The sequence below is a fragment of the Quercus lobata genome, chromosome 11, assembly GCF_001633185.2.
Source record: "Quercus lobata isolate SW786 chromosome 11, ValleyOak3.0 Primary Assembly, whole genome shotgun sequence".
NCBI classification, from domain to species: Eukaryota; Viridiplantae; Streptophyta; class Magnoliopsida; order Fagales; family Fagaceae; genus Quercus; species Quercus lobata.
The window spans coordinates 34,044,100-34,063,670 of record NC_044914.1 but is presented as its reverse complement, the minus strand read 5'-3'; the positions used below and the strand labels follow the sequence as shown (position 1 = coordinate 34,063,670).

General features: G+C 31.2%; 2 protein-coding genes across 6 annotated transcripts; both read left to right on the top strand.

The window, feature by feature from the left end:
* Positions 1-3,688: 3,688 nt before the first annotated feature.
* LOC115966286 (receptor-like protein 30) lies at positions 3,689-5,265 on the top strand. The gene has a single exon (XM_031085544.1). It carries the CDS (start codon positions 3,870-3,872, stop codon positions 5,055-5,057), a length of 1,188 nt encoding a protein of 395 aa, XP_030941404.1. The 5' UTR covers positions 3,689-3,869; the 3' UTR covers positions 5,058-5,265.
* An 8,864-nt stretch (positions 5,266-14,129) lies between these two features.
* On the top strand, positions 14,130-19,234 carry LOC115969572. Of its 5 annotated transcripts, none has more exons than XM_031089250.1 (6): positions 14,130-14,282; positions 16,556-16,591; positions 16,698-16,756; positions 17,179-17,228; positions 18,472-18,620; positions 18,712-19,234. In XM_031089250.1, the coding sequence occupies exons 2-6, from the start codon at positions 16,572-16,574 to the stop codon at positions 18,914-18,916; spliced, it is 483 nt and encodes a 160-aa protein (XP_030945110.1). In that variant the 5' UTR covers positions 14,130-14,282; positions 16,556-16,571; the 3' UTR covers positions 18,917-19,234. The 5 variants fall into 5 exon arrangements, with proteins under 5 accessions (XP_030945110.1, XP_030945108.1, XP_030945107.1 ...); XM_031089248.1 differs by having other exon boundaries at positions 16,505-16,591; XM_031089247.1 differs by having other exon boundaries at positions 16,496-16,591.
* Positions 19,235-19,571: the final 337 nt, after the last annotated feature.

The window sequence follows — 19,571 nt, the reverse complement described above, 5'->3', positions numbered from 1 at the left end:
AGATATTTATGATATGGTTCCATTTGATTCCAAAATTAAGAAATAAGACTCTCACTAAATATAAATATTTAAGACACATGGTGCAAAATTAGACTTCAATTGTAGAATTTAATTGGATTTTCTCTAATTTTTACCTATTAATATAAATATATATATACATATAATGACTTATAAAATTTGAATTGTTTTTAGTTATACAAAAAAAAAAAAAGGCTCATAAATATAAAATCATTCAAATTCTCTCTTCCTCTAATTTTATATATAGTGTTAAATATATGATTATATTTTTTATGATTTATTTATATTGAACTCCTCGTTTTTTACACTAAATTAACTCATTTGGCACAAAAATTTAAAAATTTCAATTAGATAGGACACGTCACATAAAATTAAGTTCTAATTTAAATCCAATTTTTACACTAAATTAACTGACTTAGCACAAAATTTAAAAATTTTGATTAGATGGGACACGTGGTGCAAAATTATATTCTAATTGAATTTCAATTTGAAACCTAATTGAATTTTTTCTCAGTTTTACCTATTAATATATATATATATATATATGACTTATAAACTTGAATTGTTTTTAGTTCTACCAAAAAAAAAAAAAAAAGGCTCATAAATATAAAATCATTTAAAAATTATGTTTTTTACTGTTTACTTATATTGGACTCCTCTTTTTTTTTACACTAAATTAACTCATTTGGCATAAAAATTAAAAAAACTTAGATTAGATGAGACACATGTGGTAAAATTAAACTCAAATTGAAATCCAATTTTTACAGTAAATTAACTCACTTGGCACAAAAATTAAAAAATTTAGATTAGCTGGGACACGTGGCACAAAATTAGATTCTAATTGAATTCCATTTTGAAATCTAATTGGATTTTCTCATAGTTTTGTCTATTATTATATATATATAGATTAGAAATAACAGGAATAGGAAGAGTTTTTGTTTGTGAGAAGTTATATTGAGAACTTTTATTGTACACGTAATAGAGTAATGGGAAAAGTTCTATTGAGAACTTTTATTGTACACATAACAGAGTAATGGGAAGTGTTTTTGTTTGTGAGAAGTTTTATTCAGAAAACGTGGGGAAGGTAAATATGTGGGGTGTTTTTTAAGCTATTGACTATTTTTAAAGAATCTTCTTACTATATACAGATAATCTGTGATTGTGGGAGAGTGGTAGTCTTATTTGAAATTTTAGCATTTGAACATTAATATATTTACTTGAGTAGGTTTTTTTTTTTTTTTTTATTGAATATTTTTTAAACATGTAGTTATCCACAAATTAAAAAAAAAAAAAGGTGGCTAGGTAGGCTTTTTTGGATAGAACTTTTTTTTTTTTTTCTTTTTTTCTTTTTTTAAGTTAAGAACGTGGGTAGATATTTTTTTTTCTTTTTTTGTAATGGGTGGACAACTTATTTGATAGAACGTGGGGAATTTTTTTTTTCATTAGGTTTTTTTTTTTCTTATTTTTTTTTTATAAGATGGCTTCTTGTTTTTAATTTTTAAAATGAAGTTAAAAGCAGTTTAAATTGTAATTAAACTTGTATATATCTATTTATTTATTTATTTTTATTTTTTTGATAAACTTGAGGATGTTTAAAAAAAAAATTCTTTGAAGATAAGCGTGGGGTTGATTTTTTTTTTTTTTTTTAAGGAAAAAAAAAAAAAAAACAACAACAACAACAACAAATGTATAGTTGCATTGAAGAAGTGGGTTAGTGGGAGAGTGATCCTATTTTGTAGGAAATGTTTTAGGTGAGAGTTAAAGATATATTTTTTCATTGTTATCCTCAAGTCTGAACCCAACAGGGGAAGCCCCTTAAATAGTAGTATAGATAAGGGAATAGAAGAAGTGAGTTAGTGGGAGAGTAATCCTATTTTATAGGAAATGTTTTAGGTGAGATTTAGAGATATATTTTTTTAGTGTTATCCTCAAATTTTGGCCATACTTAAACGTAGGTTGTAGGAGTATTTTAGAACAAAAAAAATCTAGTCCAAACAGAAGAAACCCCTTAAATAGTAGTATAAATAAGGGAATAGAAGAAGTGGGTTAGTGGGAGAGTGATCCTATTTTGTAGGAAATATTTTAGGTGAGAGTTAAAGATATATTTTTTCAGTGTTATCCTCAAGTTTTGGTCATACTTAAACATAGGCTGTCAGGGTATTTTAGAACAAAAAAATCTGATTCAAACCGAGGAAGCTCCTTAAATAGTAGTATAGATAAGGGAATATAAGAAGTGGGTTAGTGGGAGAGTGATCCTATTTTGTAGGAAATATTTTAGATGAGAGTTAGAGATATATTTTTTTAGTGTTATCCTCAAGTTTTGGCCATACTTAAACATAGGCTATCGGGGTATTTTAGAACAAAAAAATTTGGTTCAAACAGAGGAATTCCCTTAAATAGTAGTATAGATAAGGGAATAGAAGAAATGAGTTAGAGGGAGAGTGATCCTATTTTGTAGGAAATGTTTTAGGTGAAAGTTAGAGATATATTTTTTCAGTGTTATCCTCAAGTTTTGGCCATACTTAAACGTAGGCTATAGGGGTATTTTAGAATAGAAAAATCTGGTCCAAACAGGGAAACCCCTTAAATAGTAGTATAGATAAGGGAATAGAAGAAGCGGGTTAGTGGGAGAGTGGTCCTATTTTGTAGGAAATGTTTTAGGTGAGAGTTAGAGATATATTTTTTCAGTGTTATCCTCAAGTTTTGGCCATACTTAAACATAGGCTGTCGGGGTATTTTAGAACAAAAAAATCTGGTTCAAACAGAGGAAGCCCCTTAAATAGTAGTATAGATAAGGGAATAGAAAAAGTGAGTTAGAGGGAGAGTGATCCTATTTTGTAGGAAATGTTTTAGGTGAGAGTTAGAGATATATTTTTTTAGTGTTATCCTCAAGTTTTGGCCATACATAAACGTAGGCTATAGGGGTATTTTAGAATAGAAAAATATGGTCCAAACAGGGGAAACCCCTTAAATAGTAGTATAGATAAGGGAATAGAAGAAGCGGGTTAGTGGGAGAGTGATCCTATTTTGTAGGAAATGTTTTAGGTGAGAGTTAGAGATATATTTTTTCAGTGTTATCCTCAAGTTTTGGTCATACTTAAACGTAGGTTGTAGGAGTATTTTAGAACAAAAAAATCCGGTCAAAATAGGGGAAACCCTTTAAATAGTAGTATAGATAAGAGAATAGAGCTCATCATTTTTTTTTTTTTTTTAAGATAAGTTTAAAATTTGAAGTGTAAGAATTCTTTTTGTGATAAAGATAATCTCCTTAATTTAAAACACAAAAGAGTTTGAACAAATATGTAGGATCTACCGTTTTCAAGTTATTTACAACTATGTCATTAAAAACAATTTCTGTATCCTGAAAACACCTCATTAACTGTTTTCAAAATTTTGTTTTAAATCAGGAAAATAGAATATAGTTTTTTGAAAACTGTATTTAGAAAATATTAGGTAAACAATAAATTCAAATGTAGGACTTATCATTTTATGGATATATTACAAAACAAAAAATTATGTTTAAATACTCTTAACAAACTCACCCTTAGTTTTCTTCTTTAAAAAAAAAAAAAAAAACACTTAGTTAAGCATAAACGTGCGTGAAGTATCATTACCTCAAATGAGTGCTTTCCAACCCTTCGAATTCCACAAACAACACAGCATTGCGTGACAGTATACACACTACCCCACTTCCATTACACAGTTTCACACCTATACACAGTACATAACATAAGCTTACACTGCATTTACCCTCTCAATTTTCACAATCTCTGTATATAGAACTCTCTCTCTCTCTCTCTCTCTCTCACAAAAGTCTCTGCAACCCCAAGGAAAAACCCAAACTTCCAAAAATGTCAGCACCAACTATCCCCGACTTCCTACTCTTCCTCCTTCTCCACCTCTGTCTCTTCCACACCAAAACTCTCCAAGTCCAAGCCCTCACTTCACCCACAGATATCTCAGCCCTCAAATCCTTCAAAGCCTCAATCAAACCCTCCTCTATTCCACCTTGGTCTTGCTTAGCCTCTTGGAACTTCACCACCGACCCATGTACCGTCCCTCACCGCACCTCCTTCACTTGTGGCCTCACCTGCAACCCTGACTCGACCCGAGTCATCCAGCTCGTTCTCGACCCAGCAGGTTACTCAGGTTCACTCACCCCACTCATTTCTCAACTCTCCCAACTCACTTACCTTGACCTCTCTGATAACTCTTTCTTTGGCCCTATACCTTCTTCCATTTCCTCTCTTTCAAACCTCCAAACCCTTAGTCTCCGATCCAACTCATTCTCTGGCTCAGTCCCTGTATCCATTGCCAGCCTTAAATCTCTTGACTCGTTGGACCTTTCTCACAATTCTCTAACTGGGTTTCTTCCAAATTCATTCAACTCGCTCTCAAACTTGAGAAGACTCGATCTGAGTTACAACAAACTCACTGGGTCGCTCCCTAAACTCCCACCAAACTTGCTTGAACTCGCTCTAAAGCACAACTCATTATCTGGGTATCTCTCAAACTCGTCTTTTGACGGGCTGACTCAGTTGGAAGTGGTGGAACTCAGTGAAAACTCTTTCACGGGCACACTACAACCTTGGTTTTTTCTCTTGCCGTCACTTCAACAAGTTGACTTAGCCAATAACAGCTTGACACGTGTCGAGGTTTGGAAGCCCGCTGGTGGCAACAGCAACCTCGTGGCCGTTGATTTGGGATTCAACGGCATTAATGGGTACTTGCCTGTGAATTTCGCTAGTTATCCTGTGTTAGCGTCTCTAACACTTCGTTACAACCGAATACGTGGCAAAATCCCATTGGAGTACAGCAAGAACAAGTTTTTAAGGAGGTTGTATTTGGACGGAAATTTCTTGATCGGAAAGCCTCCGGCGGAGTTCTTCGCCGGCGGCACGTCAGTTTCCGGTAGCTTGGGGTACAATTGTCTACAGGGCTGCCCTGCTTCTTCACAACTGTGTGTGCCTTCTCAGAAACCCAATGCTATGTGCAAACATGCCTATGGTCATCATGGTGATGAAAAACCAAGGTCCTAAATGGTCAGATAATTGTCAGTCATATATTTTTATTTTTATTTTTGTTCCTTCTAAGAGAATGAATAAGAAAATGTATCGATTTGAAATGCTTAACATCGAAGCAAGCTGTACCAAAAAATTGTATAAGATAAATATTGATATAGGCTGGTACACATATTATTAAAATCATAGGGATGCTTGTACATAGAATATAGTAGTTTTTTACATATATTTTCTGATCAAGTTTGTATCTTTGGTTAGCTTTACTTTACCTCTAGCCCTTTGATTTGTAATTCATGAATGGGTTAAAAATATAAAAAAATATAAAAAAATAAAAAAATAAAACCTTAAACATTCTATTAGTCCTTGAATTTTAATTCATAAACAATTTTAACCATTAAATTTCTAGAAACATCTCACTAATGATTTCTTTTAAAAAAATATATATATTGTAAGAGAAATTGTGAAAAAAGTGTGAGCAGGCTGTCCAGTACAAAAAATGTCTTGGATCTTTCGTTACAGTTAGGCAGAATGTAAACTGACCGTGACAGAAATGTTTGGCATATTTTTCACTTTGAGTTCGGAGAAATTTCCACGTGTTAACTTTTATAGTGAAAGCATCTCTATCTCTTTCTCTGCATAAATGTGGATAACCTTTTTTTTTTTTTTTTTTTGAGAAACTAAATGTGGATAACCTGAATGTAAAATTTGCCTTTTGTTTTTTATTTTTACTGCTACTGAGTACTGACTGTGTGTGTCTTGGTATGGAAAACCACAATAAACTCATAAAGCAAAGTCGTTAAATGCAGTTGATTTTGACATGTATCGTTGATGACGACGCACTTTCTTATTATTTGGCGTATGCTGTGGCTGTACCGTGTCGGTGGTACTGACGACTATCGATCAAAAATGTCATATTTTTCACTGATTTTTATGACATTGCTTGTGCATAAATGTCCAATCTTGAATTGAACCTTCAAAACAAAGCTACCATAAAATTATTATAGCAAAATTACACCCGTGTTTTTAGTTATGCTAAGTTATTAATGGAAAATATTAATGGGCACTGTATGGTGCTTAGGATGAATTATTGAGAGGATCTAACTAATAAAAAATTGTAATGAATGTAGGAGAAAGTCTGAAAATACGGCTGAAATAATAAGTAAGATTTAAAAAATTAGCTTTAATGACTACACTTTATAAAGTCCGTAAAAAATTACATTACTTTGTACATAATGTCCAATCTTAAATTGAACCTTCAAAACAAAGCTACCATTAAAGATCATCAATTATTATAGCAAAGTTACACCCGTGTTTCTAGTTATGTTTTAAGTTATTAATTACTACTTATTATAAAGTTTGCTTTTCCCTTAATTACCTTGCAGTGAAGGAAAGTGTTTGACAGTTAACTTGGAGTCAAAACAGAAAAGGAAAAGGAGAATTTTCAATTTTGATTGCCAAAAGTAAAGACCAAATACTGTAGCCCTTCTATAATGAGTCCAAGGCTACTATGAGTACTAGCTTTCATGACCTAAGTTCTAAAGTCTACCTGGTTTCCTGACCCTTTTGTAGTAACACACAGTTTATTTTGTACATGAATTAAAATTTGCTTGCGAAAGGCTTAAATGTCAAAAGTGCTGGCATGATGTAGGATATTAATTACAAAGAATAAGTATGGGGACCTACATTTGTGCTTGCCACTTGCCTTATCCTGTTATATAGTTCTAAATAAGTAAGTCTATATAACAATCATTTTTATTATTTTGCTACAATTTATCCGTAAAATTGTAAATTTATCATTTTAATTTTACCACCTATAACTTACCATTAGGTAAGTTGTGGCCAAAATTAAAGAAATGATTGCGGCAATAAATTTGCTCAATTTTGAATACTCAAGCTTCAAAAAAAATTGACTAACTAGCTCCGTAGGATTTCACTTATATTTTAAGGTTCATAATCAAGGTTCATAATTACCCACTAGTATGCAAAAGTAGATTGGATACTACTTTCAGCTTTACATGGTTCCCTGTTCCCCACCCACAATAATTACATTTTTCTTTATGCCAAATTGAACATCTTTCAAGTCTTCTTTTTCTTTTATGATCTTTTTTCTCTTTCACGTAACAGGGTATCCGTATAAGTTTTCCTTATTCTTAGAGAAATGAATCAAATGATTGATGTGTACAAGATAGGTGAGGATGGTTATTGTCTTTCAACCAGCTGTGTGTCATGACAAAAGCTCAAGGACCCATGATATGGCCGTGGGGGACCAGGCAAAAGCTCAATCCACCACCATATACCTAACCTAAAGTGATGTCAAGTACTGTTAAATTTTTCTTAGGTATATAGTGATGGACCAGAAGCCAAAGAAATATTTTGGGGTTATCAAATGCTACTCATCATTATTTAAAAACTTGTTACTTGTTAGGGTGATATTTTTAGATTAGCATATCCAAGTTAAAATGTACTTTTTCTATACTTGAGTCTTTGGTTGAGTGTCTGTAATTGTATTTAAGTGGTACGGATTCAATGAAGACACAATAAATCAATTTTTTTTTTTTTGAAAGTGACACAATAAATCAATTTAAGAAACTGCTCAAGAAAAATTGTTGTAAATGTCCCTAGATACCTGTGACTCTATTGAGATTTACTAAAGTTTGATATCTGGTTCAATAACTCGATTTATTAAGCTATAGAAATTCAGAACAGTAAATTCCATTCTGGCCCAGGATGACATGACTTGTATTGGGATTTGTGCACTAGAGTTGTTGCAACATTTGTGCATCTAGTGTTCCATACTGAGTTGCTACTGGTTCATAGAAGAACTTTGCACCCAAACTACAACAATCACTAATTGTTGTAGAGTTAGACATAGATAGGAGATTTTTGCACAAAAGAAATCTTCTGCAAGGAGTCCAATTGGATTGGAGATGAGTTGTCTTATTAATCAATAAGTTCTACGGTAGTTAGGTGCAAGGTAAGATTCTTATATTTGGAACCTCAATTCTTGTTAGTAAATTTTTTAGGAGCGGTGACCTAAATAATCACCCGTTGGAGTTTTCCTTGCAAAATTTTTTTCCATTGTAACTATATCGTCATGTCAAAAATTATTTTATGTTGCACTTAACTCTAGATTGGCGATTTAGTTGTATCTTAATTGAATCTTGTATATAGTTGGACTAATTAATCAATTTGTATAATTCGTTAATTTAATTGGGGTCAATTTATAACCCAACAAAACTTAGTCAAACAGTAAGATGTTCAAGTTTTATTCATTTGGATTATTGGAGAGTTTAGGCCAAAGTTGAACTTAAGATTAAGCTTTACATAATGTTCAAGTTTGATTAGTTCAAAATGAATTTAAACATATTTATGAACTTAAATAAGTTGAATGAAGTTTTTTACTAACTAGTTTTGGGGGATTTTCTCCATCAATTTATTACATAATGATTTAAATAACTACTTTTATATATATATATATATATATATTTATTTTTTGTAATCACATGACTTATCAAATCATTTAATAAGTCATATGCCTATCATATAGGTCATATAATACCACCGCACACCCTTAGTGCGTTGGTCACTTCATAAATATAAGTGTTTGTGGGGTGGGGGGCAAGGGCTGGGATTCAAGTCTCCAGAAGGGAGCTTCACACACATATACACTTAAATTAGGTTAAAGTAGAAATTTTATCTTATATAAAAAAATAAAAAATAAAATAAAAAAAGGTCGTATAATTAAGAAAAAACATGTAAATGACTATTTTAATTAGTGGGTTATAGAAAATTTTCTTGAATAAGGAAATTTATGTCATCAATATGCCCTAGAGATACTTATGAAATGATTGCTAATCAAAGGCAAGGGCGGCTCCACATTAAAGCCATGGTGGTCACAGACCATCCCAACCTGAAAAAAAATTAATATATATAAATTTTAAAAATTTTATGATTTTTAACCCTCAGCCCACCCAAAAATATTAAGGTAGTTGGTTTCTTAATCAATTTTGCCACTCCCATTGTTCCCATTTTAAAATTTGAATTTTTTAAATTATTTTCTCTTTTTATATTCATGGATTTGTTTAATGTGTTTCATTTTTTTTTTTTCATTTATATAATAACTAATAGACTATTAAAATATCATTAAGTATACAAATGAATGGGCTCTTATCATGCAAAGCTAAAACATTTTTTTCATATCCCTAAAGTTTGGATGAATTTCATTTTTTATCTCTAAAATTAAAAAAGTCAGTTTTGTGTTCCTAAACTATTGAAAATGCTACACTTTTTGTTCCTAAACTTTTTAATTTTTTTAAATCATCCCTAAAATATTGAAAAAAAAAAAAAACTCTTTAAAAAGTATAGGAACGAAAAAAAAAAAAGTTTTTAATGTTTAGAGACCAAAACAAAATTCATGCAAAATTTAAAAACGAAAACAATATTCTACCTATTATTCAAATTAATTGGTCTTAAGTACCCGCATGCACATGTGTGCATGTATGTGTCATTTTTGCGAATAAAATCATGACACAGTCTCTACCAACAGTGAAGCACTGGATGTTCCATGAAGAAAGATAAGTGTAAATGAATTTTTGTTGTGAAAAGAATAGTATTTTCATAGCTTCGACTTTCCCACTTTGTTTTATTTCAAAGAACCGTCAAAAAAAATAAAATAATACTTTGAATCCCGGATTCAGGTCGAGCTACTACTGTAAAGTTTCATTTCTTAATTATCATAGAGCAAGCTGGCAAAATTTTCTACTACAATTATATAACTTAGATTGATGAAAAAAAAAACCAAAAAAGGGACTGCAGAATCACAGTTTGGCTATTTTAAAATACTTTGACAATTTATTTTTGACTCGTATTATTATAATGATTAATTTCCCTAAGAATCAACTGCTTTCCAATTCTTTACAGTAAACACAGGAATCGTTAATGTAGTTGCAGTGGCTAGAAGCCTAGAACTTATTTTATGTTAAGAACAGGAAGCAAAGATATCCATAAAGGGTTTGTTTTATATGTACTTCAAAGTATAGCATACGTCGTTCAACCAATTCTTTATATGAAAAATACCAGTTGGCAAGATGCTTTGTCTTTAACATTCCCCAATAATTAATCTACTCTAATTTCTAATATGGATATAGAAAAATATCAACAAAGGGGCCAAGAGATTTGTCTTGTGCTTAGAGGTATTACGAGGATAACAACTAATAATATATCAATCACCCACTTCATGTAAGCAAAAATAAAATATAAAAATATATCAACCATAGAGAGGCACTTGTCAATGCTCCAAACTAATGAAATTTTCGCAGACTTGTAACCTAATTGACACCTATCATGTTCACAATTCTCATGACACATGCTTATATATTGCATAGGAACTTGGTTTTAAATTTATAAACTTGCAAATTGATTTTGAAATTGTGATTTGTTGGCTAACAACAAATGGGACTATGGCTCCAGCTTTGGCTCTCTTAATTTATGATTACAGGACCCTCCTGAGCAGAACATAGACCATCCTACCACATCACGTATTCCATGAAGCAAATAATGTTGCAGTTTGGCCAAGAGATGAGCTAAGCAAATGAGTAGCATTGTAGAATATGAACAATGTCCAACTTTTGTAACTAATCCTTATATATGCATGGGATCTTTTGGAAATAGGCACTCCTAGAGAGTGCTCTTTAACATCTTTGAAAACTAGACATCCTCAAAGGATGTCATATGGATCATCTTATGTAACTGCTAGTTAATTAAATAAGACCTCCTCTCTTTAAAAAAAAAAAAGCAATGGAATTTTATCTGTTTAATAAAATCTATTTTGTTTTTCCATCAATTTAAGGATTAAACCATTGAGGCCGAGGGTGAGTAGTCTAGTTAAGGATGTCGTATGGACCATCTCAAAGGGGTGGTGCTGGTTTACTCAGGACACCCATCAATTGTTACTAGGACCTCAATGGGACTAATGTTAAGCTATGGTTGAACCTAGATGAGAAAAAACAAAAACAAAAAAATGCTTAAAGCCCCTCATCTCCATATAGGGTTTTAAGGCAATGAGTCTTCAAGGGATAGGTATTGCTATGTTCAGGTCTATATAACACCTTAGACCACATAAGCAACCAGTTAGGTAATTCCATTATTTCTTCTAAAGTATTCGTTGAAGGACAGGTTAGGTGTGGATTAGGTTTTTTAAAGTATTATTGCAACCCACCTCAAATTAGTATCAAAGTCTTAAGTATTGGTTGCTAAATAGTAGTTAAATTTATCTAGCTTGTCAATTCCTCCTCTCTCTTTAAAGTCATGCAAGAGACATTGTTTAACGAATTAAAAAATGCAAACATAACTAACTAATTATGCCCAAAGAAAAAGTTTCAAATATGCTGTTGCTAACAGATTAATTTATGTTTGACAGTGATGTTTTCCATTTGGTTAGATAAGTACCAAATAATTGGAAGGATGAGCACCAAATCATTAGTTTGTTTGGTGAGGAACTTGAAAATTGAAATACCAAGAGAAGGCCCTTTTTTTTTTTTTACTCTATATTTTGTCAATCACAACCTGTCATATATTCTTTTTACTTTTCTTATGAAATAATCAAAGTTTAAATTTTTTATTTAAAAAAAATACATGATATATCACAATTGTGCCGCATAACATGGCACATGGTTCTGTCAACTTAGCCATTGCTGATTGGTTTCAAATTGTGAATTTGTGATAGAGGGCTCACAAGAAGAATAAGGTATATATCTTATGCATTAAATATATGCATTCTTCATTTTATATCGTGCGGGCGGAGAATAAGGTATATATCTTATGCATCAAATATATGCATTCTTCATTTTATATTGTGCGGCGCCGCCCACACAATATGAGAGGGAGGCATAAGAAAATTATTTTCACCAGGAGAAAGGGGATTTGGTTTTTCAAACTCTCTCTCTCATGATAAAAAATAAATAAATAAAAAATAAATAAATGTACATACATTCAAAATTTCGCTAATGGCTTGCTCAATATTTTTATTCTTTTTTTAAGTAAATGGATTTAGTACTTGTCAGATTCATCCAATTTCGTTAAACACTGATACCTCAGGAAACTACCTACAAAAGAAGTAATTAACACAAAATTAGCCACACGATGACCCATCTTTTAAGAGTATGCCACAGAGGTGATACCTTAGTAAGAGAAATGAAAGTAAATACAATAAATTGTGGACTGGAAAAAAATTGTGATTTCTATTTTTTGGTTCGATCAAGATTGGACCATTGGTTGAACAAGTGATGTCATAAAAAATTAGATTAATAATGATTTAAAAATATAAATATATACAATAAATTTATAATAATTAATAATAGTTACAAAAAAATCCAAAAATAACATTTTTTTTTTCTTTGGAGAAGTATAACATTAAATTGGTTTACGTTCTTACTCTTTGAAACATGCATACAATAAATGGTAAGGTTTAAAGTTCTTTTTTGTTTTTGTTTTTGTTTGTTATGAGATTCATTTATGTATCTTCTCAAAAAAAAATAATAATAAAAGATTCATTTATGTAAATATTACACACACTTCATCAAATTTTTTTTTTTTGATAAGAGCTTCATCAAATTTTTTAAACATGAAATGGAATGTATGATCTGACTTTTATGTGGCACTTATATTCTTTAGTTCAACATTGGTTTGCTATGAGATTCATTTACTCCCTTAATTAAAAATAATAATGTATGTAACTTACTTTTTATTGGATAAGTCAAATTTTGTTGGAAAAACTATACAAAATTTCATGTGATTTCTCTGTAAAATACGGAACTTTCCTAAAATTTTGAGTGTAATACTTAACCTTTTTTGGTATTGTTTTTGAATATATATCACAAAATTTCCATGTGATTTTTTTTTTTTTTAAAAGTAAAAACTGTCCAATTCTTTTTTGAGAATGAAAAACTGTCCAATTCTTGATCCTAGTAGTTCAACCAATGGTAGATTGATTTTGACTAGTTTTCAACAATTTACAGTGGACTGGACCAACATAAATCCCTGTTCAAGATTGATAGCTGTTGTCGGCTTCTAATGCTAGGGTGGATTAGTTTTACAAACAATTTAACTATTTAACCTTTGTATTTTGCATCTTATTCAACATGTCAATTCATATCAGTATATAATTTATTTTAAAATAAAACTTTAGATGTTATTCTATGCATTATCTTGGCATATTCTAATATGTGGTTAATAGTGGGACAAACCATATTCTTCATCATTCAAGTCTTGAAAAATCAGTCTAAAACAAAAAGTACTCAAATAGACTGCCAAAAACATCGTTATTAGTTATCACATTTTAGCCAACTAAGTTCAAAATTCACTCATATCAAATCATGTAAAATTATGTAAAAATATATAATTGTTACTTTAATCATATAAATTTACATTGACATTATTCATTTTGCATTTAATTTTTTTTTTTATTCTTTCTTTACATATCTCGATGATAAAGGAAGAGAGTAAATGGTAGTTATTGTGTGTGAAAAAATAGAAACAATTAAAAAATCAAGAAATTTTTTTATTTTAATGAATATAATGTGAAATAGATAATCTAATGTAAAGTGTTTTGAAAAGTAAGTATTTAAAATAAATAAATAAAAGATAGATTCTTCTATATACTAAAATAAAAATTAATTGTTGTATGAATTGATGCGAATGCTCTTATCACCTTTAAAAATTAAAAAAAAATACAAAATTAATAATTTAGTCATTTCACGGCAACATGACCATATTCATCCCCACAAACGAGATGACAACTCAACAAAATAATTTCATAAATATTTTTTTTTGAAATGAAGATAAAAACAAAATAATTTCATGGTTTGGCCCATTAAAAGAATCAATCTGTGCTGCATTAAACGAAGCCACCATAAACAAATCCAACATGTGAAATTGGGCTAGCTTTTTCAGCTCAGTTAGCTATTAATTTAGGCCTAAAAAATAAGGCCCAAAATCTGATTTTCAATCTTCAACTTTCAACTCACATTTTCTTTTCTTCCAAACACACCCGTGACCCGACCCGACCCGCCGTATCTATATTTTCTTTTCTTTATATTTCGGCTTTCTCTTCCCTTCGTTGTCTCTTCCTCTCCTCACTGTATATTAAGAGTGACAGAAGCTAGATGATTCAGTTTAGTTATCTCTAAATTCCAGTTTCTCTTGAGCTCTATTCTTCTGTCTGCCCCGCATATATAATAATTTAATGTAAGTTTCTTTTGATTTTAATCCTTTTTCAATTTTGTTAGTACCTCTTTCATGCTGTGATGTGGTGTGGGGGATTTTTCTTTCTACTTGATTTGTTTTAGGATGTTGAATTTTTGATTGCTAGGTTTTTTTAATTGGAGCTCGATCTACCTCTTTTGTGTTGTGGGTCTGTTCATTTTAAGTATTTGGGTTGGGTCTTAGTGGTGACTCTGATTTCTTTGTTTACTGAACCCATTATTAATTCAATCCATATTTTCGTGTAATGAGAGAGGCTGAACAGTTTATGTAGAGTATCCTTGACATTGGAAAGGTTGGGTTGATATATTTTGAACTTATGGTCTTACAAAAATGGCATTAATTAAATATGATTAGTTTTGGGTATTCTTGTCGGATTGATTTTAAATCTTTGATTTTTGTTTCTGGGTTAGATTTTGTTTTGATAACAGTATTTGGTTAGCAATCTGCTTTCTTTTTAGGATATTTGTGTCACATTTGGTTTGCTTTGCTTTTGTTTAGAGTATTTGGGTTAATTGGTTTTGGGTATTTGTCAATGAGGTTTTTAAAATAGGGCCCATTAAACATCCTCTGGGTTTGAGTTTAATGGCAGAGTGCATTACGTCCATGGAAATAATAGTGATTTTAATGATTCAGTGTGAGTGTGTTTGTGTGTTTATATATATATATATATATATTTTATCCTCATTGTGTTTGTTTAATCCATATAATCATTGTTAAAATTAGAGATATGTTGATGTTTTGATCCTACCCACTTTGAGATGTACATGTATATTCTTGATTGACGTTTTGATCTGTAGCTGATATTTCTGCCATAATTGTTAAAATTATGCTGTAAACTCTGTCAATTATAAATTTCTGCTTGAGCATACTCTTAACAGTTTTGACTTCCAAAGAATGGCCAAGTGCTACCTGTTGATTATAAATTTGAAGATATTGTTTAATGAAGAAATGATATAACCATTTATAAATTACATATATCAGAGTGTGATTAAAAAGGTGCAGTGATATCTAGGCTTCCAAAATTTGCTTAAAATTTTGCAGGTCAAGGATTCTGTTATAAAGAAAACAAACTTTTCCCTATCTTAGCTACCTTGACTAAGTTCAGCAAGAAGTATCATATTATTTTTTTCTTCATCTTGGATTTGTTCAAGGAGAACGAACACCTTCTGGCCATTTTGGATGTAGACTGTCTATTTTTCAATATGAAATTTTACTGAATTACATCCCCACAGTATGAAAGAATATAGAACTCAGACAAGTTTCTCAAAATTTGAACCCTAAGTGAAGAACAGTCCATTCAAACCTTCAAGATGAAAAATTGGGGAAATTTTGTACAAAAAATAAATCCAAATGCTTTAGAACCACATGATCAATTGTAAATAGCAAAAACAGAAGGGGATAAAAATAAAAAATAAATAAAAAACCGAGGTTGGTCTATATCCAATCTTCTAGCACTGGTACACTCTTCCTCCATCCATATCCCCTCCAAAGTGAACAGTAACAAATTCTAACTTTGATTGTAGAATGACATAAGATTTATTATTAAGCAAGACTTGTGAATAAATTTTTGGTCATAAGATTTATTGACGAGCTGAAGCTTGCATTAAGTTAAACCCTTCAAAACCTAGAAAATAACGTAACAAATAAACTAAATATTTTAAACTCTATGATTAACAGACTGAGAAACAAAAATGTAAAGGGTTTTTTTTTTTTTTTTTTTTTCCCTATATGTTGCTACAACTTTGTTTTCTCTTCCCAAGAATGATTCGAGTAAACCGTTATGCATATGACATATATAGGTAGAATTACTATAATATGAACAAAATTCTGGCAGTTCGGTCCACATATATGAGCAACTTTCTGTTTATTTGAGCGACCAAGTTTATTATCTTTTTGTTAGGAGTAATTCAATCAAGCTTTTTCAAACATCTATGATATGGGATAAGATAGTGTCTATATTGTAGAAATCTTTTTTCTTTTCTTTTCTTTTCTTTTTTTTTTTATTTTTTTATTTTTTTTTATTTTTATTTTTTAAATAGACAATACTTAAAATATTTGTTACTTTTTATATATTACACCTCATTACATATTATTGATATATTCCCACGCATCGCATGGGTCTACGGCTAGTAGCTATAAAACCCAAATCCTCTGTTTTCTTTGCTCTGCCTCTCTTTCCTCTCCTACTTACTCAGTTTCATCAGCCAAACCCAAAACCTCTAATCTGTGGGTTTCAACTTTTGATTCTCTGGAAGCTCCAAACCTTCAGTGATGGGCAAGTCACGCTCACTGTAAGACTATCATTATCATATTGGCAAACTTTTTTTTTATTCAATTCATGCCTGGTTCATCATTAGAACCAAAAAAAAAAAATTCTACTTATGAATAATTATGCAGGCTGGAATTGATGTCTAAAGCAGACCTTAAATTTGAGAAGAAACGCCAGTTTTATACAAGTAAGTTTCTTTCTTTTTCTTTTTCTTTTTTTCTTTTTTTTTAATGAATTGGTCCAAGTATGACAATTTTTAAAGTTGCTCCTACAAAAGAATCAGATGCATTTAGATTATTTATGCAAATTCTGAATACCCATTTCAGTATATGGAAATTTATGGGGTTTTAATGCTCTTTTAGATATGCATCACCAGCATGGAGTAATAGTATTTCTAGAACATTTGATGTTTTCCCACATTGTTTGTTCCTGTTTAGTGTTCATTTGTTACATCTTTTGGTCATGTGGAATCTTTTTTATCCTCTATAGTTTGATAATTTTGGGTCCCATAAGGATTGATTGTAAATAGTTTTCTTTTTTATTTTATTTTATGAAGGATAAAAAGAAATCATCATTATAGATCTTCATTTGTGCTTTAATAATATGCAGAGGTTAAAGATACTGTTGCTGCCCTGAGTGCCCAGAAGGCTATTGGCAAGGTGAGATTCTTAAATTAACATTCGCGTTGTTTATTGTTATACATTTGCCAGAGTTAATTTTTGGTGCTGTTGTTGGGTAGTTTGAACTGTGTTTACTTGCTTATTGGCAGTTTGGTTATTGCATTGGTTAGTATGTTGTTAAGATTTATATCATTTTTTGTTTTGTTTTTGTCACTAGCAAGAAAGTTCCAGTCAGGACTTGCATTGCCAAATTGTAAAGTTTGTCTTCCTTTTGATGGACTGAATTTCAGCTCCATTACACGTTGTTTGCCTATCTATTTCAAGATAGATTTAATTTAAGTAAATCTTGCACTTGCAATAAAATATAGCATTGATTTTGGGTCAATCTTTTAGAGTCAAGACATTACCTCCAAAAGGGAATTTTGTACATAAAAGTTAAAAGAGTGTCGGAGTTTCCATACTTTTTAAAGTGATTTAGAAAATGAATTGGCATAAATTTTTGGTACTTGTAAAATAAATTATACAATATTTAGCAAAATGCAACCTTTTCCAAAACCGCAAGGATGTAGACAAATTTTAATCAAGTGGTATGCAGGATCCACAAATACATTTTGTGGCTGCTAGTGTGGTGCAACTCTGTTCTTGGTATGGCAAGTTAAGGGAGTAGCATTGAAAAATGACACATGGTGCCAGGTATAGATAGAGCCAGATTGTTCAACTTACATGTAAAGGTGAGTACCTTCAATCAACCTCTAGGATGCAAGATACAAAATTGAGTAGTTTATTCACTACTTAATTTGGGTCAGTGACAAAGGTTTACGGAATGTGGTTCGATTGGGATCAACGTTTTGAGTTTGAGGGAGTGATGTAGGTTCAAGCAGGATACCCCCTGGATGATGCTACTTGAACCCCATGAGTTGAGGTCAGGCTTTGACCTTTATGAGGGTGTGTCTCTACAGCCCCTTTATTGTTTAGGCCCTTAAAGCATTGGTTCCTCTGTAGATAGGTGCTACTATGGTTAGGACTCTATTGTGTTCCACAAGTACCAGATTGTTTGTTACAATTGTGTATTAAAATTGTATACCTCTATTTACCAATATATGAAGAAAAAAAATGTATGCCTTTATTTGATATCTGAATCTAAGGTGATGCCTTTCTTTTGTTTCGTTTAAAACTTTTGAACTAATATGTTGTGGCAAATGTTTGATAACACTTGTAAAACTTATTTTTGAGTAATATTCATAATCTTTATTATGTTAAATATGTATTTATGTTCTGCCAGAAGAAGAAACTTAGAAGCCGACAGAAGAAATTGAAAGTATATGATCTCTCGACCCTCTCAGATTTCCTTCCTGATTTGAAGACCCCGGGGCAACCAACTCCTCCTACAGATGAGTTGAAGCCAAATTGTAAATCTATGAAAAAGTTAATGTGAGCATATGAATTCCATGATTTACTTCCTGTTGCAAGCTTTTTCATGGTGATATCTGTCTTAATGTAATATCGGGTTCATTTTCATCAGCTTGAAGGAAGGAAAACAGCTGAGTACAGTTCTTAATCATCCTGCTTTCCAGTTGGATCCTTTGGCTGCCATTCATCAACACCTGCAGAGCACACAACCTGTTCTAGATGAGAAACCAAAGAAAAAGAAGAATAAAAATGGAGGGAGGAAGAAAAAAGCTAAGAAATCTAAGGCTTCAGATGGACCTCAATCTATGGTTATGTGAAATAAACTTTTGTCAATCTACTTCTATAAGCCATATTTGTTCAGATCTGATCCTGAATCATTCCAATACTTACATTTTGAATACGAAATATAGTCTGATCAATGTAATTTTTTCCCCCTTAGATCATTAGCTTTATCAATCTGCTTCTATAATCCATATTCGTGCGTATCTGATCCTGAAACATTCCTATGCTTACATTTTGAATTCGAAATATGTTCACCTTGTTAACAAGTCTATGTGGATTTGTTTCTTTTCTATTTTCTAGAACTTGGTCTCAGAAAGGATTTTCTTTCAATTATAGATTTCCGTGATTATTCATTTTTTTGGAAGGATGAAGTATAAAGCTGTATATTCACTTAACTCAATCTATATTTGAGTCCTACAAGCTATAAATGAAGCTAACTTGCTTGGAGTGCAGAATTACGGTTATTTCAGCACACATATATAGTTCTTTTACCATGTAACCTTCTAGGTGAAGAAAGGTTCATTTTATACATGTCTTTAAGTTCAGTTCTCTTCCCATCTGTTATTCTATATATTGGTATTTGGATTAATAATCAATGATATACTTGTGATATTTTGTCAGTCCTCTCAAGAAAAGGAATCTGCATGCGCATGTTATTTTTATGAGCGCAACCATCTGCTTTTCAAGTGT

What these genes read in the sequence shown, in the direction of transcription:
- LOC115969572 (XM_031089250.1), top strand. Translation starts at nt 16,572, where the DNA reads ATGGGCAAGTCACGCTCACT. An exon ending in ATGGGCAAGTCACGCTCACT is followed by an intron (nt 16,592 to 16,697) that starts GTAAGACTATCA and finishes ATAATTATGCAG; the next exon opens with GCTGGAATTGATGTCTAAAG. An exon ending in CCCAGAAGGCTATTGGCAAG is followed by an intron (nt 17,229 to 18,471) that starts GTGAGATTCTTA and finishes ATGTTCTGCCAG; the next exon opens with AAGAAGAAACTTAGAAGCCG.
- LOC115966286 (XM_031085544.1), top strand. Translation starts at nt 3,870, where the DNA reads ATGTCAGCACCAACTATCCCCGACTTCCTACTCTTCCTCCTTCTCCAC.